This window comes from Perognathus longimembris, chromosome 20 (assembly GCF_023159225.1).
Source record: "Perognathus longimembris pacificus isolate PPM17 chromosome 20, ASM2315922v1, whole genome shotgun sequence".
Taxonomy (NCBI): Eukaryota; Metazoa; Chordata; class Mammalia; order Rodentia; family Heteromyidae; genus Perognathus; species Perognathus longimembris.
The window spans coordinates 43,170,491-43,194,466 of record NC_063180.1 but is presented as its reverse complement, the minus strand read 5'-3'; the positions used below and the strand labels follow the sequence as shown (position 1 = coordinate 43,194,466).

Sequence of the window (23,976 nt, the reverse complement as noted above, 5' to 3'; positions counted from 1 at the left end):
AGCGGACACGGAGGCGAGGCCCAGCGGCGGAGAGCCAGCTGTTAGTGAAAAAGCTGGAGTACCACACGCTGAGCTTGTGTTCCATTACTGGTGCATGTGCACACACACACACACACACACACACGCACGGGACACAGGAAGAGAAAAGCTTAAGGGACCGGGGGTCACCTGCACAGGCAGTTCTGTGGCCTGCGGTGGCCCTGGCTCTTCTTGGGACGCAGTCCATGTGAGCTGTTTCGCTTTGCATGGGTCACTGGCTTGGTGGCACACGTCTTACTCGGTGAGGACTGGAACGCTCCAGTATCCTCCCTTCCCACTGGCCGGGAGGCTGCCACCATTCTTTCAATTAAAAAATTAGTTCAACCCCGCAGAAAACGCGGGGGTGGCAATGAAGTTGCTAGGCAACTTGCTGAACGAATTGGAAGAACGCGTTTCGTTCTTGGGGAGGCCTCGCCATGCTCAGAGAAAATGTCACGACCCCAGGGTCACCGCCAAGGACGCCAGGGCTTTGTTCAAAACCATCGGAGACCTCAGGGGCGGCGGGTGCAGCCAGACAGCCCCGAACCTACGCTTCGGTGGAGCCTACCGCGCGTCACGGCCCAAACCGACGGGAGACTGGATTCGAACGAGGAACGGAAAAGCAGGGCGAGGCGACACCTGCAGAGGGAGCCTGGGGGCGGGGGAGGGGGAGGGGGGAGGGGAGGGGAGGGGGGAGGGGCGTCCGGAAGTGTGTCGGAGGATGGCCTGCAGGAACCTCGTCCCCTCAAGACGAGCTCCGGGCCTCCGCGTCTCAATTTGGTCGAAATTAATGACACGTGTGTTCACGCATGCACCACACACGCTCGTCTCCTTTATCCCCGCCCGTGCCCGGCTATTCTAGAACGTTCACTGGTCGAGGTTCACACCCTGGCATTCTGTTGCTCTTCAGGTGATAAAAGGGGAGCCTGGCCCAGCGGAGGCGCAGGTCAGGGGTCAGGGGTCCCCACGATCAGGTGCACATCCGGGAAAAGTCTGGATTTCCTGACGCTCCGGCCAGGCCCCGCCCACCCCACCACGCCCGCCCAGGTGGGAGGCTTTGTGGTGAGGTTTGGTATGGGGGAGGGAGGCCCCCCCCCAAAGGTCGCACATCCGCCGCCGAGACCGCGTCTCTGGGTCCTGAGGCGGGCCCTGGGGTCCCATCATACCCTGGGCTTTGCTGATGCATTGTGGGTAGAGACCTCTGTAGTGCAGGGCAGGTTAAGTAGCCACCACGCGCCGCCACTCAGCCTCCGATTGTCCCGACCCAGTCCAGTCTCCTGCCGTGGTGATTCACCCCTGCCTGCTCTGCGCAGGTCTCAGCTGAGCGTCTCCACTCGGAGTCCTCGCTTCCTGTCTGTCCCTGCTTTAACCCGTGACACTGAATGAATCCTCGCCAGCACCTCCTCAGTCAGGGGGCTTCCTGGTGTCTCGCTGCATGCAGAGTTCCAGGTCCTGTGACTACGTGTGGACACAGGTGCAGAGGGAGACCCTCGCCCCCACCCCCCCCCCCCACCCATCCAGGGGTAGAAATGATGTCAAGCTGAATGACTCAAAAGAAGAGAGGAAGGAGAAGAAGAAATGGCAGGGTGGTTAATCCAAGATGTGAGCATTCCACTCTCAAAAGCAGAGTTCAGAACAGTTCCTGGGAGCTCACGGGCAGGGGGTGGGGTGTGTGGAGAGGGAACCCTCAGGTTATTAAACAGGTAACTTAATAGGAGAGCGTTATTTTTAATTACGAAGGTTTTAATTTCCTCTTTCCCCCCTCCCCTTCATTATTTCGGCTAATAAGCTTGTCATCTGGGCTCCCACAGACTGTAAACGCTCGGGGAAAGGTTTTATGGGCTGGAACGGCGCTTTTACACGCTCGCGATCTAGTTTGCAGTGTTAGGAATCAAACACCACGTGGAGCCCCTTTACAAACGAGGGCGCAGCCGGGCGCCCGTGGCCCGCGCCCGTACTCCTAGCGACTCAGGAGGCCGAGGTCTGGAGGCCAGTGTTGGCCTGGGCCTGCTTTTTTTTGGAGGGGTTGGTGCTCTACCACTTGAGCCACACTTCCAGCCCCATTTATTTATTTTTTTTGGCTGGTTATTTTGGAGATGGAGTCTCAGGGACTTTTCTGGCAAGGCTGGCCTCGAACCTTGATCCTCATACCCCAGCCTCAGCGTGCATCTGCCGAGTGGCTTTCACACGCACGCGGGTGGACACGCCAGTGGCCAGTGGGCTCTTCTTCACCTCGAAGGTTGACGAACAGGCTCCCCAAATCACCTGGCACAGAAGACACGGCAACCACATCACGAGAAGAACGTGGAGGGCTGGGAGGCGGGGGTCACGCCGGACAGGGCCGCACACTCCATAGCCGTTCTGCGTCCTGGCCCGGTGAGTCCGTCAGTGACCTGCGGCGGGAATCTGGCTCTGTCTCAGGCAACGTCTACGTCCCGGTTTTACAGCATCCTCCGAGGTAGAGTCCCTGGATCCAATCGACTCCCATACGGCACTTTCTCGTGCTCCACCCCTCTTTTGTTTATGACTGATTTTCATTCAGTCCTGGGCTTTGAACTCGTGGCTTCACGCTTACCAGGCAGGCACTCTAACCGCTTCAGCGACCTGCAGCCTCTTTCCGCTGGGTTATTTTTGAGACGGGGACTCATTTTTGTTGTTGTTGTTGTTGTTGTTGTTCAGGCCACCTTGGACGGCAATCCTCTTATTTTCCACGTAGCTGGGAAGGCAGCGTGCCAGCCCCATGCCCAGCTTCGCAGCTGAGATGGGGATTTTCTCGAGTTCTTTTGGCCCAGGCTGGCCTGGGGCCATCCCCCTTCTCGTGTCGGCCTCCTGAGTAGCCGGGATTCTAAGCACGAGCAACTGGAAGCCCACCTCCTCGTGCGCGAGAATACTTCCATCGCAATCTCTCCGCCACCTCGGCCTCTACCTCCCCTGCCCTGGCTGCTCACACACTGTGGACATCACACTGGCCAAACACGGCAGGTTTTCACCCCCTCTACAAAACTGCTCAGCCACAATCAAGTTTGCACATTGACACTTCTGGAATTGGGCGTTGCTGAGTATTATTCTTGTTCAACGTTCATATGCCTAAAAAGAATCTATCGCCAGATTATTCTTAAAAGCACGCAGAGCTTCAAAAACGACGGCCAAGCCTGTAACTCGCAGACGATGTAACACACTGGCGGTGGTGTGTCTGTCTGGAATGATCCGTCTCGGCTCAGTGTGTTTTTATGATGGATTTCTTACCTTACATAATGACATTAAGTAAGCTGAACCAGCCAAACGATGCCAAACATTGACATTTCAGCTAAAATAAGTTTTATAACATCTTATTAAGAGAGAAGCCAATAAGATAAACTGCCAGTCATTTTAGTAACATTAGATTGAACTTTTCCCTTCAAATAACAGGAGTGGAGATGGGGGGAAAATCCTCATGTACAAAAGGGGACCTCAGAGGCTAGCAACGGATTCTGGGGTTCTAAAGTCTAATAACACTTCTTCTTTTTTTTGCCAGTCCCGGGGCTTGAACTGTGGGCCTGGGCACTGTCCCCGCACTTGTTTCGCTCAACGTGTGTGCTCTACTACTTGAGCCACAGCATCACTTCCAGCTTTTTTCCTTTTTAGTAATTTGTTGGGAGATAAGAGTCTGACGGGGTTTCCTGCCTGGGCCGGCTTCGAACCACCATCCTCAGGATCTCAGCCTCCCGAGTAGCTAGGACGACAGGCGTGAGCCACTGTTAACTGCGTAGGTCTTGGTTTTTAAATCTCACTTCTCAGGCATGGTGGTAGAGCACCGGCCCAGCCTCTGAGCTCAAGCTCCAGTATTGCCAACGAATTTTAAAACACAATAGAAGGAGAATAATAATAATAATTAAAACAACAACCACAGCGCCTCCCAGAGAGAGCAGGCGCTGGGTGGGCGGGTCCCTCTCCCCGGGTCTCCTTCCTGTGGAGTCCGCTCCTGTCTCCAGGGCTCTCCTACCACGTGGCACCCGGTAACGGGGTCTCCCCAGACTCTGGACAGCTCATGGATCTGTGAGCCCAAAAGCCGAACCTGACTTCCAGAACCTTCCTCTGCCAACGCCTAGCCTCCATCCACTCTCGCGCTGCCTCCTGGCATCTCTTTATGGGGCCAGGGGGGCAGTGCTACCCCATGAAGTGCTGGCATCTGAGGCCTGCTGGCCGCGTGGGACCTGTTCCGCGAGACGTGGCGTCCGCGCGCGGTCACCGGTGCACAAGGCCCAGGCCGTGGTCCCCTGGGGGGGGGGGGGCAGGCCGCTCGTGGAACGGCGAGTTCCCAAAGCACAGAGGGAAGGCGGGAACACCAGGACGACCCTTGGCTGTGAAGAATAACGCGCGAACCCCTCCCGCGGGAAGCCCGGCTTCCTGCCACCCTCGTGACGCCTGGATTGGCCAGAACCAGGACCACCATTTCCTGCTTTGGGTGGGCTTTGTCCGCCGGCCCTTCGCGCCCGGGCCAATACATCCAAGAGCAGTTAGTTCGGAACTTGCCCCCCTACACCCCGCCCCTCACACCTTCTGGGGGAAGCATCTTTGCACTTAGATGGCCCTCCTACCCTAGCCCCCCTGCTCCTCCTTGCTGGGTCACCGCGGCCACTTCCATCCCCTCGCTGAGCCTGCTCTGTGTCTGCAAGCTGGGCTGGGAAGGACTCGCACACCCCAGGGAAGCAGGCGCTCAAGGGCTTTTAGGTTCTGGAAGCATTAAGGTCATTGCCTAGAGCGGGGCACTGGTGGCTCGCCCTGGTCACCCTAGCTACTCGGGCGGCTGGGATCTGAGAATCAACGCCCAGAGCCAGCCGGGGAAGAAAAGTCCCAGCGACTCCTGTTTCTTCTCCCTTGGCGGGAAGATGAGCTGTAGGCTTCAAGTGACTGCGGAAGGTTCTAGAGTGCTCGCCAGCGATGTGGGAAAGTTCTAGAGCGCGCCATTGCTGTGAGCACGGAGGTTCTAGAGTGTTTGCGAGCCATCCGTGGGGAATGTTCTAGAGCACCCTGGATGCCATCGATGCGAAGGTTCTAGAGCGTCTCGTGACCATTAGCGCGAAGGCCAGGGCGCCAGGAGAGGAGGAAGAATGGCTTCCGCTCTAGCCCAGGTGACAATGCAGAAGGACGACACGGGTCACCTGTGCCCTGCTTCCCCTGGGACCCCAGTGGGCCGGAGGCACGCGGACCTCCTGGCTCTGCCCGGAGCCCCTCCCAGCTCAGCCGCACCCGGCCGTCCTCCGTCCACTTCATAAGCAAGTTATTCTCGGGAACAGCAGGCGGGGGGGCTGGTTCCAATGTGCGGCTGTCAAGTACTTAGCTGTGAGAAGGGTTAGTTTGGTCAGTCGTGGGGCTCGAACTCAGGGCCCGGGCGCTGTCCCTGAGCTCATTGTGCCCGAGGCTGGCGCTCTTATCACTTTAAGACACAGCCCCACTTCTGGTTTTCGGTGGGGGGGGTTCACCGGAGATCAAAGTCTCACGGCCTTTCCTGCCCGGGCTGGCTTTGAACCTCGATTCTCAGATCTCAGCCTCTGAGTAGCGGTGATGTCGCGCTGGTCCCGTTCCCGGGCCCGGAAGCCCCCGCCCCTGGCCGTGGGGGACGGCCTCACTCACCCAGGTAGTTGTTGCTCTTGTGCATCTCGGTGACGTTGATTTTCGTAGCTCCCTGGGGGATCTCCAGCACGCGGTGGTAGCCCAGGCTGGTGAGGGCGTGGTCGAACACGCCCGAGACCACCCGGCAGCCCGTGTTGTCGCCCCCGCACACGCCGCACTTGTCCACCACCTTGTGGGAGCCCAGGTAGTCATCGCAGCCCACGCTCTGCGGGGGGGGGGGGGACAGAAAAGGCGTCTGTTAGCCCAGATCGGGGGGGGGGGGGGGGCGGAGCAGGCACGGAGGAGGCACACAGATGGGGGGGGCACGGGGAGGGGAGTGGGCGGCAGCAGGCGGGACGCGCCAGATCGGGTTTGCAAGGGTGGGGAAGGGAAGGTCCGCAGGCGCCCACTGCATGCTGGGAAGCCCCCTTGGATTCTGGGAAGGAGGGAGGGAGGGAGGGCTCCGGGATGCTCCCGGGCTGGCTGGGAATTCCTCACGAGGAGTCTCTAGCAAGTCTGAAGTTGAGGCTGCCCTCTGGCCCCCCCCCACCCCCTCCGGCCTCCCCTCCCCTCCCCCCCCCCCCCCCCGGCCAGGTTCTGTTCGAAGCCACAGACAACACGCAGTGCGCGCTCTGCGCAGCGGGGCGGAGGGTGGGGTCCGCTCTGTGACCCGCGGCTCTGCAGGGACACCAAGCACCTGCTGGAAGCCAAAGGCCCGAAACCTCTGAGCGATGGAAGGGGCCTGGCAGTCAGCCTCATCTCAGGAACTCTGTCGGTTATCCGGCCCCCAAACGATCTCCCTCATCTACATATACATATGTACATGTGGGCATACGGAGATATACGCACACGTATGTGCACCTGTATTTGTTTAAACACATTGTTCTTTATCTGCATCCCCAGCACACCTGGCGATTCGCTTCGGTGGCACATTTAGACACAATCCAGCTTCAGAACAGACTGGGAACGGTGGCGTCTTTAATCTGGGGCTGAGTCCATCGGCTTTCAGGGACGCCCCCTGGACCCCAAGTTGGAGCTTATGGTTTGAGCGGAGACACGGGGCCTACAGTGTTGTCCGAGTGACGATGTATCCGGATGCCAGGGCTTTTCACCGGGGGGGTGGAATACAGAAAGGTGCATGGCCTCAGGGCGACATTCTGAGACTCACACTGTCCCACACCGGTCCGGACTTGGAGCCTGCCTCTCGGGCCAGTGGCCAGGGGACCCTGGATCAGTGCACATGGTCAAGGCCTGCGGGCGGGGCCGGCGTTTGCTTGACGTCTCCCCGCAGGGACGGCTCTTCTGCACCAGCCCCTCAACGCCTCCCTCCCCGTCCAGTCAGGCTTTCGGAAGGCCGTGCGTGCGGCTGGGTGTGGCTCCTCCCACGTGAATTTCCTGCCCCCCCCGCCCCCACTTCCACCCCACCCGCACTTTTTTTAAAGCAGGAAAGAAAGGCGAATGTCTCCCGTGTGTGAGTCCCACGAGCCTCCGCCCCTTCTCCACCCATCTGAATCAAGCAAACGCACCCCCCGGCCGGGCATCTGCAAGCCTGAGCACCCCCCTCCGCCCCCCCCCAGCAAGGCCCTCACTGACCCCAGAAGACGCCTGTGGGGGTGGGCGTCTCCCAGGGGGAAGATGGACAGGAAAGCTGGCCTCAAACTCTCCATCCTCCTGCCCCCGCCAGCACCTGGGATTACAACATGCAAGACCATGCCTGGCTCGTTTCGTCATCGTTGGTGGTCTTTGTTTTTTTGAAGGAGAGCAGTAGTGGGGTTTGAACTCACAGCCTTGCACTTGCTATGCAGGTTCTACCATGTCAGCCATGTCAGTCTCGATCCTGTGGCCTCAGCCTCCTGAGCAGCTCGGGTCACCACGGGTGCGTCGTGAGCCGCCCAGGCCGGGCTTCCGCGTGGCGCGCTCTCCACAGCGGTGGAGGTGCCTCCGGGAACGCCCCGTCACGGACACGCCCCGTCCCGGGGGGGGGGGGGGCCGCTCCGAACGATGGAGGCAACGGGCGCCCGGCCGCCGTCCTGGCTCGGCGTCTGGCTGGCCAACGTGCACCGCTGGACGGCTCCCTGAAAACAGTCCGTGACTCCTCTGGCGAGTGCCGGCGCCTAGCGGCCTGGCCGTCACAGATCTGACTCCGCCCGGCGTCCATGCTGAGAATGCGTGTGTGCCCACCCCGGGGCTGGGGCTCAGAGCCGGGGCGCCGTCCTGTAGCTTTTCCTCTCAGGGCTGGCGCTCCACCACTGAAGCCACACCTCCACCTCTACTCGGTGGTGGTTCACTGGAGGTTAGAGGCTCACGGACTTTCCCGCCCTGGCTGGCTTCGAACCGTGATCCTCAGATCTCAGCCTCAGGAGTGGCTGAGGATGACAGGCGCGAGCCACCGGCCCTGGGCTGGAATCCAGTAACTGCGCCGACATGTAACCTTGCGGGCCACCCTGATGTCTAGGATGCTTCCTACTCCTTCTCAGTAGAAACACCCTCCCTCTTCTTCCCCTGAACAAACTCGGAGACGTCCGGAGAGAGCCAAAGGCCCACGCAGGTGTCTGCTTACGTAGCTTCTCCGTGCTTACGGCGCCCAGGCCCTGCAGGTCACGGGTGCGATTTCTTGCTGGCACAAAGGTGCTTGGACAAGAATCAGAGATCCTTAGTATTTCCCCAGAGGCTTCCTTCCTTCTTTCCTTCCTTCCTTCCTTCCTTCCTTCCTTCCTTCCTTCCTTCCTTCCTTTCTTTTCTTTCTTTCTTTCTTTCTTTCTTTCTTTCTTTCTTTCTTTCTTTCTTCCTTCCTTTCTTTCTTTCTTTCTTTTTCTTTCTCTCTTTCTTTTTCTTTCTCTCTTTCTTTCTTTCTGCAACCTGCATTTTACACGTTACCAGCCATCCCAGGAGAAACTGTTCCTGAATCACCTCCGACTGTGTGCCCAAATTAACCCGGGTGAAGTTTCCCGGGGGAAATGAGCCATCTGGATGACAGATCTGGTGGTGACTTTCACAGGGAGGCAGCGGCGTTGGCGTCCACCCTCGAGGCCGGGGCGGCTGGCGGGTGCCGGGCGTTGCGGCGGCGGAGGGCGCGCGGCCCCGATGGGAGGCAGATGTTTCGCCGTGGGCTGGAAGGCACCGGCGGGCGTGAGGCTCGCACGGTCACAGCAGCCCGTTTACTCGCAGCGACGCTGAGTAATGTCACGGGGAGGCCCCAACGCTCACCGACGACAGCTCTGCTGAAAGCCCCCGTGCGTGACGGATCTCCCGGCCGTGCTGCGGTTAGGAATGCGGGTCGAGGCTAGCCTTCTTGGAAAAGCCATTTCGCAAGACATGCTGCCGGATGTACCGAGTTCTTCTCGGAATTCACACGCAGGAAACGCTAAGAACACGGGCCCGTCGCGTGCTAGGAGAGGAGCTTGTTCTCAAGCTGCGCACTGCGGACCAAGCGTCGGAACCCAGGGCCGGTGGCTCACGCCTGCCATCCCAACTACTCTGGAGGCTGAGGTCTAAGGATCGTGGCTTGAAGCCAGCCTGGGCGGGAAAGTCTGTGAGAGTCTCATCTCCAAGGAACCACCAAAAAAAAAAAAAAAAGCTGGACATAGAGCCGTGGCTCAAGTGGTAGAGCGCTAGCCTTGAGCAAAAGGAGCTCAGGGACAGTGCCCAGGCCTCGAGTTCAAGCCCCAGTACTGGCAAAGTAAAGAAATAAATGAACTGGGATCTGCCTAAACCTTCCACACAGGGAGCTGGTTAAATAAGCCACAGCAGCTGCCTGGGCATCGCTAGATGGGTCTTTTCCCCAGTTGTTACCGCGTTAGAGTCGCACACTGGAGCTTGCACAGGCGACCCCTGGGGGTTGCGCGGTGAGTGTTCCGGAGTCTCAACCCTGTGGAACCTGGTGTGAGGCGCGGCGGGTGTGAATAGGGAACAGACACGGTTGCTGCTTGGGGCGAGCCCAGGCGTCCACACCGCACACCCTTCAGGCCGAAGCCGGCTGGCCTGCAGCCCGTGTCTGGAAGCACGGGCTTCCGCGTGGGTTTGTGTGTCACCTCTGGCGCCGTGGATGATGGCCGCGCGACCGTCCAGCTCCGCGGGGACAGCCGCGTCTACCAGGCGGGGAATGCTGATGACCTGGTCCTTTACTGAGACACAAATCGCCAAACCTCGCCTACAGACAGAAACCAAGCATTCCACTGGAGTCTGAACGCACGGAGAGGACACAGAATCATCCCATGCGGCCGAGACCGAGGCTGGGGGAGGCGTGCCTCAGTTTACCCCGTTACCCCCACCGCCATGTCGTCCTCGCCGGCTCTGCCCTGGCCCACGTTGGCTGTTAGGACCCAGAGCACCGGGGCCCGTCAGCCTCCGCCCCAGCGGGCTCCGACTGGAAGGGGAAACACAGCTTTCCAGGTAAACCCCACGCATGAATGCCGGACTCGACGGTCTGGCTGAGGGAAGGCCTGGTTGGGGGAGCCCAGCCCTCCCCCCTTTCGGCCCTCTATTTCTGGAATAGGAAGATCTGAACGTCTCGTATACGATCTACGGTTCTATGCTGAAGGCTCGCCTTCATGTGGTACCCAGGAGAAACCGCTCCCCTTCAGATTCATTCAAAGAGATTCCCTGCCTGCCGCTTGCCATGCGTGATCAGGAACTTGGGCGTGGTGGACCAAAACAGAATTCAGAAATACGGTGAACACCGAGGCAGCTCGACCGTTTTCCAGATTCCCTACTGGGCAGAGTAAACCCTCGATGCTCACGAGAAGCCTGCGTTAATAGTGAAATGGGCGCTGTCCTCGAGCTTTTCAGCTCAAGACCACTGCTCTACCACTTTGCGCCAGGGCGCCACTTGCGATTTTCTGGTGATTCATTGGCGATACGAGTCTCATTGGGGATTTTGCTGCCCGGGCTGGCTTTGAACTGCGATCCTCAGATCTCAGCCTCCCGAGCAGCTAGGATGACAGATGCGGACCACGGGTACCTGGCGTGGCTTGGTCTGGCCCAAGTCAACTGGAGGATTAACCACCAGAAGCAAGGAATGAGGACGAGCAGCTCTGGCAGCGAGCCAGGACTGTGCACAGCTCTGAAATGAATAGCGTATGCTTTGTTTATTAATAATCGAACAGCACATGTTCAAAATACTTAAACGATCACATCACCATCTGCCTAGTCACAGTGACATCTCTCGTGCCGTGACTGCATTTCCTTCCAGAACTTGCTATGGCGCCAACGGGTCTTCTACCCCATCTACAGACTATGGTGTTTGAAGAAGAACAACAGAGAGGGGAGAGCCCGTCCCCCGCCCCTTGGAATGTCATGGTTTAGGCATGTTGGTTCTGCATTGCAAATGGGGCATTTTAATAAGAAAAATGAGATTCTATGAACTGAAGCGGAGATGAACTGAGGGAGTGGGCGAGGGCGGGCGCAGAATACGCATCCACCAGCGTGGGGTGAATACTTCTGGGCCGAGGTGCTCCTTCATCTACCTAATCCCTGTAACTCCAGCTACGCAGGAGCTGAGATCTGAGGGTCACGGTTCAAAGCCGGCCGGCCGGGGCAGAAAACTCCAGGACCATTGGCAATGAACCGCCAGAAGGAGAGATGTCGCTCAAGTTGTAGAGCGAGTGAAAAGTCCAGGTGAGAGGATGAGGCCCTGAGTTCAAACCCTCGTAGCCGCACCAAGATCAACCAACCAACCCCTCAGCACCTACCTCCCACGCATCAGTCACAAAACACACGCTTAAGGCACCACTCAGAAAAAGCCAGACGTGGCGCTGTGGCTCAGGTGGCAGGGCGCTAGCCTTGAGCACAAAGAGGCTCAGGGACAGCGCCCAGGCCCTGAGTTCAAGCCCCAGGACCAGCAAAAGATTAATCAATAAAATAAAAGGCCCTGCTTCTGGGGAAGGTTGACGACTTTATTTCTTTGCTACCCGGCAATCTTCGCGCGGCGTGTTTTTGGATTTGCTGTTAATGGAAGCAAGTGAAACCTGGTTATGTTTTCTGATGGACCCAGGATGAGAAAGAGGAGAGAAAAAACCCGACCCCCCCCCCCCTTTTTTTGCCCTTCTAGCAGAGCACAGCTGTAAACTGATTCCTGGTGGGTTTTTTTCCTTTCACAGGGAACCAGTGTGCTATCTTCAAAACCATCGCCTTCCATGACTACTCTCCCTAGGTCGCTTTTCATTTTCTAGAGGGCCTTAAATAAAGTGTGCGTGTGTGTGCGTGTGCGTGTGCGTGTGTGTGTGTGTTCCCGTCCAATCAGTCTCCCGCTTGGCAGCAAATGTTGACGGTTTTCATGAAAGGCTCCTTTTGTCCCTTTCTTTCTTTTTTGTCTGAGGAGCTTTTCATCTGAAGCCTGAAGGTCAAGGTAAGTGCCGCGGGGACTCCAGGGTCTCTTGGCTTTTCTCCGACGTCCAAATTATCTCCTGGACAAAATGAACTTCGATATTTCCTGCTGTCAATTACGGCAAGTGACAGCTCCCAACCCGGCCTTCATTAGTGTGGCCCCGACGCAAATGTGACCGCGCAGATCTGCCAGCTCAGGGCCGTCGGAAGGGGACAACGGGGAGGAGCCGCAGCTGAGGTCTGGGCCCTTAGGGCAGCTCATCTGTGCCGCGGCCAAGAGGCTCCCGATCCGGAGAGCGAGGTGAACGCGGGCACCGTGCCAACCACCGCCCGATGACGGGGGGCGGGGGGACCCCACGAGGGCCTCCCCTCGAACGTGCTCCACCCTGGCACAGAGGGAGACCCGCTCCTTCAAGACCCTCTCCCCCAGGCTGGGGCAAGTCCAGCCCTCTCCCCCAGGACCTGTGCCCCGCCGCCCCTCCGGCAAGGCGGTCCGAAGGTCACTGCGCCTCTTCTCCCAGCTGGGGGTGGGGCGGGGGGTGGGGGGGTGGGGGGTGGGGGGGTTGTCCCAGTCCCCGGCCTGCTGCTGCCTCCGGGCAGGGAGTACCCCCAGCATCCACGTTCTCAGAGCCAACCCAGCCAAGGTCTGACATGGAGGCCCAAGTCGGGGAGCTTGCTGCTGACACCCCACCCTGAGCCCCCCGGGCCCCAGCCGGCCCCTCCCGAGGAAGTTCTACGCCCAAGCGATCGGTGGGGGTCCCGAGTGGCAGAGATAAACAAGGGCCCGCATGAGATGCAGAAGAGAAATTCTCCCCCATCCCCGGACAACACTTGCCGGGAACTCAAAGCCACAGATTTCACACGTGACGGGGAAAACGTGCAGCACATTTTTGTTTGATTTGGGGGTGGGGGGGATCCAGAAAACATAAACTGTGGACAGGGAAGCGGGCCCGACCAACACTTAGAGTGACTTGAAAACACGCAGACATTTAAACACCAGCATGGAGCCCGGTCAGCGCTCTCCGCGCAGAGCCTGATGGGAGACTCAGCACTGGGCGCAGGGCCTGATGGGAGACTCAGCACTCTCCATGCAAAGCCTGATGGGAGACTCAGCACCGGGCGCAGAGCCTGATGGGAGACTCAGCACTCTCCATGCAAAGCCTGATGGGAGACTCAGCACCGGGCGCAGAGCCTGATGGGAGACTCAGCACTCTCCATGCAAAGCCTGATGGGAGACTCAGCACCGGGCGCAGAGCCTGATGGGAGACTCAGCACTCTCCATGCAAAGTCTGATGGGAGACTCAGCACCGGGCGCAGGGCCTGATGGGAGGCTCAGCACCGGGCGCAGGGCCTGATGGGAGGCTCAGCACCTCGCAGCCTGATGGGAGGCTCAGCACCGGGCGCAGAGCCTGATGGGAGACTCAGCACCCTTGGTGCAGAGCCTGATGGGAGGCTCAGCACTGGGCGCAGAGCCTGATGGGAGACTCAGCACTCTCCATGCAAAGCCTGATGGGAGACTCAGCACTCTCCATGCAAAGCCTGATGGGAGACTCAGCACTCTCCATGCAAAGTTTTATAGGAGATTCAGCACCCTTGGCGCAAAGCCTGATGGGAGACTCAGCACTCTCCATGCAAAGCCTGATGGGAGACTCAGCACTCTCGGCGCAAAGCCTGATGGGAGACAGCACTCTCAGCGCAAAGCCTGATGGGAGACTCAGCACTCTCGGAGCAAAGCCTGATGGGAGACTCAGCACCCTTGGCACAGAGCCTGATGGGAGACTCAGCACTCTCCACGCAAAGCCTGATGGGAGGCTCAGCACTCTCGGCGCAAAGCCTGATGGGAGACTCAGCACTCTCCATGCAAAGCCTGATGGGAGGCTCAGCGCTCTGTGTGCAAAGCAGTCTTGCATTTACACCCAGGCTGGCCTGGACCACAACCTTCCTGTGTCTGCTTCTCGCTGAGCGGGGACGACGGGAACGGGCGATCATGCCCATCTTTAACTGGCTGAGTGTGGTCTTGGCGATTCCTTACCCAGGCTGACCTCAAGCTGCCAAATCTGTCCTCCGTAGCGAGGGTTGTAGGCGTGAGCCCCGGACCCGGCTTTAGGGGCTGGGTGGACATTTGGAAGCGGTGGGTGCCTGGGCCTGAGACCCTGTGGTACCGGAGCGCGTGTGGGCCTGGCCTCGGTCACCAGCGGCTGACCTGGAGCTGCCGGTTGGTCCTGCTGTGTGCCCACTGCCCGGAGGGCTCCTCCCCCAAGCCCACGGAACGCTTCGGCTCCCTGCGGGTAGAGGCCCGCCCTTCCCAGGGCGCCTGGGAGAGCGTGCAGGCATTTCCCCAGCGTGGGACCGACAGGCCCTGGCATCTGTGCGCAGAGGCCCATGGGTGCCGCTGAATGGCCTCGCAAACGTCTGCAGCACACAGTCAGACCCGCCAGACTGGCCCGGTGCACGTGCCCCGCGGGCAGCTCCAGAGGGCACCCGGGCCAGGAGACGCCCTGCTGGGCCGAGGCCTTCCTTCTGGCCTGGGCGGCCTGGACGGTCATGCTCCCCTGAGAGCCACGTAGGGTAAGGAGGAGTGGATCCTCAGCCTCGGGGTCTCTCGCAGTTATGTGGGGCACACGCAAACCTCTTCCATGACAGAGAGAGAGAGAGAGAGAGAGAGAGAGAGAGAGAGAGCGTTCTCAGGAAAAGCACGACAGGAGAGAAGAACCTTGAAATTGGGGGTCACATATAAACAAATGTTTCGGCTGGTGCGGCGCTCATGTTTCAATCACAGTGCTGAGCCGGGCGGGCGGGCGGGCTGGAATGGAAGAGCAAAGGCGGTGCCGGGAGACAGCTCGGAGCTCCGCGAGCCACGCGCCCAGAGGCTTCCTAACGCGGGCTCTCGGGGCGCAGGCATTGATTCAAGGAGGGAGTTTCTGTCCATTCTCATTTCCTGTCATCATGGGGGAACCTCAGAGTGATACCAAGGCCCGGGAAGACGGGAGGACCAGGACGGCGAGCCAACTCTGAGACACACAGTTGAGGCCTAGACAATGGAAAATGCCGAGCAGTTCCAACCTGAGGCGGGAAGAGGAAAGCTGGCCACGGGAATGGGCGGGGGGGGGGGGGGGGGAGGGCCTGCTCCCGGCCTGTGGGTGCCAGGGAGTCCTTCGGGCCCCCAGAACCAAGCAATCACCACTTGGGTTCTGTCCGGCTCGTGGGCACAGCGCCAGAGGACGGAAGCCGCCAGGAGCCCAGGCCGCGGCCCAGCCCCGGGGACTCACAGCTGGAGCTGCACAGCTGGCGCTGAGCTGACGTCACTGGCCCAGGCCAGGCCTGGCTCGGAGATGGTGGTTGGATCCGGGCCTGCGGCTCACGCCTGTCACCCCAGCTACTCAGGAGGCTGAGATCTGAGGATCGCGGTTCAAAGCCAGCCCGGGCGGGAGAGGTCATGAAACGCTCATCCCCAGAAGCGATGATGTGGCTCAAGTGACAGAATGCCACCCTCGAGCAAAGTGAGACTGTTGGCGCGCACGCACACACACACACACACACGTGTGCACGCATGTGCACACCCTCAAACAGGGAAGCTTTGCCGTGGGGCCCAAGCGGCACAGGTAAGCAAGCGAAGAGATGCTTACAGGGAGGCCAGGTGTGGGCAGTGGGGTGTGGTGGGGGGAATCACAAGTCACCAACAGGACAAGGAAACATGGGCCCAAGTGCCGCCGCAGCCGAGCCCCTCTCTCTTCTCCTGGAAGGGGTCACAGGCAGGAGGCGGTGGGTAAGGAGGGCCAGGAAGCAGCTGGCAGCTGGGCCGGAGGGCTGGCAGGTGCCTGGAGAGGCTGCCTTTTTCTGGGACATTCCGAGAGGCAGCATCTGAATGAAGCCCAGGAGATGGGCGCAGGACCATCGAGGGTTTGGGGCCACACCTGTCCTAGAGCCACTCGGCACCGCCATTTTCTTCCAGCGAAGCTAGTTCATTGGCGCTTCAAGTCCCTCCCCGGCTCGCTTTGGAGCCCGAGCCTCCGATCCCAGCCTCCCGAGTAGCTAGGATGGCAGGCGGGCGCCACCGACTCCTGGAGAAGTTCTTCCTTTTTATCTGAGTGAGGAGATTTTTCAACTTCTCTTCGCGTCCTTTGCCATTTCTTTCCCCGTTTCTTCTTAAAGAGATTCAGCCAATCGAAAAGCTCCCCACGTTTCCAATATGGGGTCACCCCTGAGGACCCCACAGGACAGACTCATCTATAAAAGAGCCCCCCCCAAGCCAGGCACCAGAGGCTCACGCCTGTCACCCTAGCTACCCAGGAGGCTGAGATCTGAGGATCATGGTTCAAAGCCAGCCCAGGCAGGAAACTCCAGGAGACTCCTATCTCCAATAAACTACTCAGAAAAAGCCGGAAGTGGCGCCGTGGCTCAAGTGGTAGAGTGCTAGCCTTGAGTGAAAGGAGCTCAAGGATAGCATCCAGGCCCTGGGTTCAAGCCCCAGGGCTGCAAAAAAAGAAAAAAGAAAGGAAGGACGGGAGGGAGGGAGGGAGGGAGGGAGGGAGGGAGGGAGGGAGGGAGGGAGGGAGGGAGGGAGGGAGGGAGGGAGGGAGGAGAAAAAGAAAGAGCTCCCACACTCTGGTGACCCCTAGAGGCCGCGCAGAGCAGGTGCGCCTGGACACAGCTCTCAGGAGCCACCAGGACTCAGATGCAGGTGGAGGTGAACCCAGGCGGGCACACGGCCCAGTGGGGGGGGGGGGGGAGGGGGGAGGGTGGCAGCCATCTACTGGAATGCCCTAAGGGGACGCCAAGCCCAGGCGGAGCCGGCGGGGTCCTGGGCCATGATGACTGTCTGTCCCGGGGCCTTGGATGGACTGGAAGTAGGACAGCCAGATTAGACTTCAACTCATAACAAAGGAGGGCGGTGTGAACAGGAAATTGGATTTACACACTCACACGGAGGGAGCCCTGGACACACACCCTGGTTTAACCACCCACAGAACACCTTGCATACGGGTCTGTGAGGGTCCCAGATGTGAGGGGGGGAGGAGAGGACCCCCCAGATGTGAGGGACGGTGCCCACACGTGGAAGAGCAGGCGTCCTTGGGGATGCCATTGTGGTGCTGGAGTGGGGTGGCTGAATCCTTTGGGACTGAAGCTGCCCCCCCGTCCCCGTCCCCCCTCCCCCAGCTGGGTTCTCCCTAGGGATCTCTCCCCGGAGGAAGGGGCTTCTCCGTCCAAGGGCTCTCGCCCTCCCTGGGGCCCCCACCCCCCACAGATGGCTGAGACCCGGGCGAAGGGCCCTTCACTCCCTGCCGGGTCGGCCGAGGCCGGGTGGCGTCCATCCGTTCCCACACGGCCCAGCCTCTGGGGCTTGTTCCCAGCCTGGTGTCCAGCAGACAGCGCCTGCGTCCCGGACGCCCAACCCAGGCACCTGTCTGGCTCACGAGTTGTTTCTCTGTCCTAGGACTCCCCGGTTACGCTTTGAACACTTCGATAAAACACCGGGTCTTTAAAAGGCACAGAGTCCTGCTGAGCAAAGGCGACGCCGGGCGGTCCTCCCTCCTCCCTCCTCCCTCCTCCCTTCTAATATTCCTCTTTAAAGCCAGGGTTCGAGCACGGTCAAGGTTGAGGTCCGAGGGGCTAGCAATTGCTTCAGAGGAATGGCTTTGCTAGATCTGAGGTTATCTGCTCTGCAAAACGCTTTTTTTCAAAGAAACAAAAATCCTATATGCATTTCCCCCCGTTTTCCTGCCTTTCCAAGACAGGAGTCCCGAACCATCTAGAGTTTCCTCCCGTTTCGCCGCCGAGTTGAAAATATCCCCCCCCCCACCCCCCCCCCACCATGTTCTTTATCAGGACTTCCTAGAAGGCTGCTATTCTGGGCTCCCATCCATCCTTAGGTGCTTTGCACATTATTAAAGTCAACAAAAGAATCACAATAAAATATAGAGAGGGGTGCTTTAAAAAAAAAAAGGAAGAAAGAGAAAAGGAAAGACTGAAAACATGTTAGTGGAAAGAAAGTGAGTCTCACCCATAAATAACACGAGGAAGCCAATTGCTGAGCAACTGTCTCACAGGAATCAACTGGCTTCCAGATTTAGGGAGTGTGTGTGTGTGTGTGTGTGTGTGTGTGTGGTTGTTGTTATTATTATTGTTATCATTATTATTTACCATAAGATATTCTACTTTCTGAATAATGTGTGAGACTCAATAAGTCACCAGCTCACAGACTCTTAAAAAAAAAACAAACCAAGGGGCTGGGGACATGGCCTAGTGGCAAGAGTGCTTGCCTCGTATACATAAGGCCCTGGGTTCGATTCCCCAGCACCACGTATACAGAAAACGGCCAGAAGTGGTGCTGTGGCTCAAGTGGCAGAGTGCTAGCCTTGAGCAAAAAGAAGCCAGGGACAGTGCTCAGGCCCTGAGTCCAAGGCCCAGGACTGGCCAAAAAAAAAAAAAAAAACCAAAAAAAAAAACCAAAAAACCAACCCTCTCAGCAGAAAAGGTTTAATCAAGCTTGACAGAAACTACACAGCAGCTTTAATAGATAATTGCCATTGCCAAAAATAGGATCAACTCATAAATTGCATGATTTCAGCAATGATGAAGCAATAAAAGTGTTTATAGAAATAGCACTCTGATGAATTCCTTCAGACTCACAAATTCACGGCACATGCGATAAAGTGAGATTTCTACTGTCAATTAGGAGAAACTCAGAAATCAAACCCAGCCGGCCTACAGGGTCTTAAGGATAATAATTCCCAGACTTGGGCGTCGGGGATTATTTCCAAGCAGCTTCTCGGAAGTTCAACTGCACTGAATCTCTGGGAGTCATTGGCGGGATGACCAGGCTCAAAATCACGGTCACAGCCCAACGAGACGGAAGACAGGTCACGTGCGATGAGCAGTTAACAAAGCGTGGGAAATCAAATATCAATCAGATGATCTCTGATAATTAGTGGAGCCAGACACCAGGGGCTCACGCCTGTAATCCTAGCTGCTCCAGGAGGCTGAGGCCCGAGGATCATCGTTAGAAGCCCAGACAGAAAACTCTGTGACAATGGAGCAGCCAAAAGCCACATGTGGACCTGTGGTTCAAGTGGTAGAGCGCCTGCTTTGAGGAAGCCCAGTGAGAGCTGGAGGACTCAGCTCAAGCCTCAGTACTGGCGAACAGTGAGTACACTAATAACCGACGGCTTCGTAGTCCGCACACCGGCACAGGCGGGATGAGCACCGCGGAGGCAAAGCTGCTCTGTGGCTGAGAACGATCGCGCAGGCTCGTTCACCCAAAAGAACGTGGAAGCCATCAGTCTAACACAGTCACCACACGGCCCCTTCAGAAACACAGAATTCACCCTGGGAACGGACACCTACGAGAACGCTGGTTGTTCCCACGTTGTGTCTTCTAGTCCTTCCCCAACTGCTGGAGAGCTAACGAACGAACTAAACCGCCTGCCCAATCACTACCGTGCGATTGGCCCGTCCTAGCGTCTGGGGAAGGGCCCCAGCGGATCCGGGGACATTCTGGGTGCGGTGTCCAGGGCGTGGGGGGGGGGCGGGGGGGCAGGACGGGACAGTTAGGAGCTGGGACCCGGTAGGCCCGGCCCCTCATCTCGGGACTTTCGGGGAGGCGGGAGGCCGGTGAGTTCGAGCCCCGCTGGGCCGTATTACCCAGTGGGCCTCGCCCCCACCCCCCCCACCCCGCCCCGGGAGCAGGCCTCGTGGTGCACTTTTACCAGAAAGCTCTCCATCTTGCCTTTGGCTACCGACTCCCTGCCTCTAGAGAGGAATCCCGCCCTGGACGGCACGAGGCGGAGAGAGGTTCCATGGTGATTTTCTGTAAGTGAACCGCTTCGACTGCTCTCCATCTCTCTGCGATCGGCCCCTCGCTCACGGTTTGGGCTTGGGTGGACGGCAGCTCCCGCCTGCCCCGGGGTAGGAACCGGTGAATGGCTCCATTGAGGGACAAAGATAAACAGAAACGAAGCGATGGCAGACGCCACTGCAACACTGTGTTCGTAGTGCGATTTGGTTTCACGTCACCTTGCTCCCCAAATGTTAGCAATTTAGCTCCCGGAGCTGTTGGTGTGATTAAACAGGCACGAGACGGGGCGAAGGCAGGGCTCAGCAAAACTCCCGGGCCGGGAGCCCGCTTTATGGGCTCTGTGTCACCTCCCGTGGCTCGCCAGGTCCCCAAGGGCCCCGAGGCAATAACCCCCGAGCTTTTAAGACCAGCTTTACGCCACACCTGCGTATCGGTTCCCTTACTTGAGCCTCTTAACCAAAGCCAAATGTTTGGCTATACACTTGATTTCCAGGGCTCGGCTGATTATTTAAAGACAGCACCTGTAACACTCCACAGAAGGTCCCACAAAAGCTCTTTTTTAAAAAAAAAAATGTTAATTGAGTCCTGGGAAAGTTTTAACAAATGTAAATTTTAAGAAGAGAGGAAAAAGGAGTAAAAGGAACAGGCAACCAGAAACGGCAGGAGACACAGAAGTTAAAGTTCAGTGACAGTGGAAAAACTCCCAAGCTAACATCATTTAAGAAATAAAAAACACAACAAACGGTGGTGGTTCCATTCCATGGGCTCCCTCTTCGTTTATTCCTGGCTCTCTCGCTCGATTTCATTGAAAAGCTGCAAGACTGCAACTCCATGTTCTGGAGATGACCAGAGGAGGAGGGTTTGAACCGGTGCCCGCTAGCTTCTCCGTGGCCACGCGCGCGACAGTGCCAGCCCACCCGCTTACAAACAACTCCTATCAGTAACGACGACTAGAAGTGATTATGGATCAGCAATCCCCGGGCGACGGGTAGGGAGCCACTGTAAGAGCTGGACTCGGGTCCTCGGGGTTCCCCCCTGCCCCCGGCCTGACCTACTCCAGGGTGGGGGTCCTGGTCCCCCCGGGGAGCTTCTTCCAGTGACCCCGATTCATGACAGTGAGGGGGAGTGTCAAGGGTGGGAGGAGATGAAGACCCGAGGAAGCCATTGCTAGCACAGTGACAGGAAAGGGCGCCCCTTGCCGCTGGGCGTGGCAACGCTGTGTTCTAGAAAGTTCTCTATGGTGGAAGGGAGGCCCCACCAGGCCTTGCTTCGTTTCCTACTTTTTTTTGGGGGGGGGGGGAACAAAGCCTCTGGCAGCCCCCTCTTGTCCGTGTCGTCCCTCTCTCTCGGGTGCTGGCTGTCTTACCGCGTCCTCTCTGGTCTGGTGAGCTTCCCGGGCGGATGGTCTAGTGTGGCCCACAGACCCCTTCTTGATTCTGCAGCCCCGGGGTTTGAATTCAGGTCCTGGTCCTTGCTCTCCCGTGGAGCCCCGCCCCCAGCCCAGCCCCCAGCCCCGCCCCCAGCCCCGCCCCCTTCAGCATTGGTTCTCTTTGTGGAAGTCCCAGGCGTATCCCTGGACTAGAACCCAGGTCACTCACAACTCCACCGGGGGGCGGTCAGGGCGACCCCTCCAGAGGACTCCGCTCAGCACCCTGTTCCGAGCAACCCAGTCTCCAGTCACAGGCGGCTCTGTCCACTTCTGCACGGCACCAGCGCTTCTGAACCGAAGGGCCGCGCAGAGTCCCGGGTGGTTTCTACGTGAGTATGGAGTCTGACCTCCTCCTCCTAATAAGTCTGTCCTCGAATTAAAGAAAAAAAAAAGAAGCGACCACCCGTCTTGGCTCTTCGTAGTTCCTTTGGGAACGGGGGCCTCTGTCCACCGCTTGACTTATTTTATTCATTTACTCATCAGCTCACCTCTGTGTGAGTTTTACTCTCTCGTCTCTAGGAGTCACTGACCCCGGGGCCCCGTTGCTCTTTTCCGAAAGTAGAGATTGTGGACATCACGGAGCTCTCATTTCCATGTTGCAGTACTTCCATCGACGAGGGAATGGGAACACGCCGGAGGGCAGACACGGGAGCCAAGTGCTTGTTCTGCAAACCCCGACCCCTGAATGAATTGACGCAAATGGCGGGGTGAGTGCCAGCCTTTCTGGGGTCCTCCATTTGGAATGGGGGGGCGGGGAAATATGGCAGCCCCCAGCCCTGCCGGGACCCTTGTGTGTGACTCTGCGCTGGCTGTAAGAACTTGGGGTACGGGAGGAACCCGGGGTCGGGGGTCCGGCTGCACTCCGGAGGTGACTTTCAGATAGCTGCTTTAGGAGGAGGGGGAGACGCCCCCGGGGCTCCCTACCCTTGGGTAGCCACGTTCAAGCATAATGCAATCATCCCCACCCCAAATTTCATTTTCCCTTTGGAACGATGCGCGGGGACTGCGACCAACAGCAACCTCTCATCTTGTTCCTGCGCTTCGAGTCATGCCTTCCAACGAGGCATTTCTGGATTTAATTAAGTGTTTTCCGAAGCTATGATTTACGGATGGCAGATTCCAGGCTTTTTTTTTTTTTTTTTTTTTTTTTTTTTTTTTTGGCCAGTCCTGGGCCTTGGACTCAGGGCCTGAGCACTGTCCCTGGCTTCTTCCCGCTCAAGGCTAGCACTCCGCCACTTGAGCCACAGCGCCGCTTCTGGCCGTTTTCTGTATATGTGGTGCTGGGGAATCGAACCTAGGGCCTCGTGTATCCGAGGCAGGCACTCTTGCCACTAGGCTATATCCCCAGCCCCAATTCCAGGCTTTTCTTTCCCATGAGATGCTCCTTTGTAAGGTAGGAACCACATTTTACCCCTTTCTCCCCCCCCAAAACTCCCGTACAGGGCCAAGCGCCCAAAGCGCCCAAAACAAGACCAAAGAAAACTCTAGTGCGGGCTTATATCGGGTCTCCGTGGCCGGGACAAAATGCCCGAGCCAAGCAAGTTAAGGTGTGTTTTTGGCTGTTTTGGAGAGTTTAGTTACCGGGAGGCTGGAGGGAAGGCAGAGAGTCACGGAGGGCCCGTAACGGACGAGGTAGTGGAGCCGAATGGATCGGCCTATCCTGACCAGGACGCGATGACCCCCCCTCCTCCAACATCACAGTCACCTCGCAAGGTCGCGGTCACCTCCAAATGCCGTCCACCCTCTCCTCTGACCGTCCCAGAGAGCTGGGCATTGCCCTGTGTCCTTAAGACAGCACACTCCCTTTCTCCAGGGTGTTCCCTGTCCCCCCACCATCCCGGGCCCGTGTGTGTGTGTGTGTGTGTGTGTGTGTGTGTGTGTGTGTGTTTTGTGGGCCATGGGGCTTGAACTCAGGGCCTGGGCGCTGTCCCTGAGCTCTTCAGCTCAAGGCTGGCGCTCTACCGCTTTGGACCACAGCGCCGTTTCTAGTTTTCTGGTGGCTCATTCGAGATAAGAGTCTCATGGCCTTTTCCTGCCTGGGCTGGCTTTGAACCTCAGATCCTCAGATCGCAAGCCTCCTGAGTAGCTAGGACGACAGGCGTGAGCCTCCCACGCCAGGCTTGGCCCGCGTCGGTTGAGCAACACGTTTCCGTGGGGTGCTGTCCCCAAAACTTTTGTGTCCTAGTGAACCCTAAAAGTCATGCCGTCTTCCAGCAGGGCCCGTTTTCTGCTTTGAAGTGTATTCGGGTCCCCCCCCCGACCCCCATTTTGGAGTGTCATCTGAACTAGGGTGCTTCCGGGAGGTTCTGGGCGCTCGGGCCGCCTCGCCGCGGTCCCCCCGGCCTCCACGTCACCCTCGCCAGGGCCAGAAACCTAAGGGACAGACAGGGAAGGGAGCGCAAATCCCCCCCCCCCCACACACACACCCGCAGCCAGGCGCCAGCGACGGAAAACAACACGGCCTTGTGGTCTCCGCCCGGCTACCACAAGAAGCCGTGTGGATGGGGTTTCTTGGGGGAAATTTGCTTTGTCTTTTGCTTCTCAGAAGGACCAGAGAAGCAGAGAAAAGAAAAACATAACAACCACAACAGACATCCCCAAATGGAGACGGCATCTTTGTTCTAGCTAATTCTGACATAAGGTCATCCTTTTTCTTTTTTTTTTCTTTTTGGTCCGGGCCAGCCTTGATGGTGCTCCTCTGTGTAGACTTGCGACGTGGCGGAGATGAGAAGCACAGGACGGTATGCCCAGCTTTTCCTCAGGCTGGCTTTGGGCGGTGATCTTCTTAATCACTACCTCCCACGTAGGGAGGATTACA

General features: G+C 58.1%; 1 protein-coding gene across 1 annotated transcript in view; it reads right to left on the bottom strand.

Moving 5' to 3' along the window:
• Nucleotides 1-23,976, bottom strand: part of Thsd4 (thrombospondin type 1 domain containing 4) — a 252,433-nt gene that overhangs the window by 118,482 nt on the left and 109,975 nt on the right. The window contains exons 7-9 of the mRNA XM_048369064.1: nt 5,632-5,836; nt 2,366-2,430; nt 2,170-2,283 (exon numbers count right to left, since the gene is read on the bottom strand). Coding sequence (XP_048225021.1) covers nt 2,170-2,283; nt 2,366-2,430; nt 5,632-5,836 — 384 coding nt within the window. The remainder of the gene's footprint in view (nt 1-2,169; nt 2,284-2,365; nt 2,431-5,631; nt 5,837-23,976) is intronic.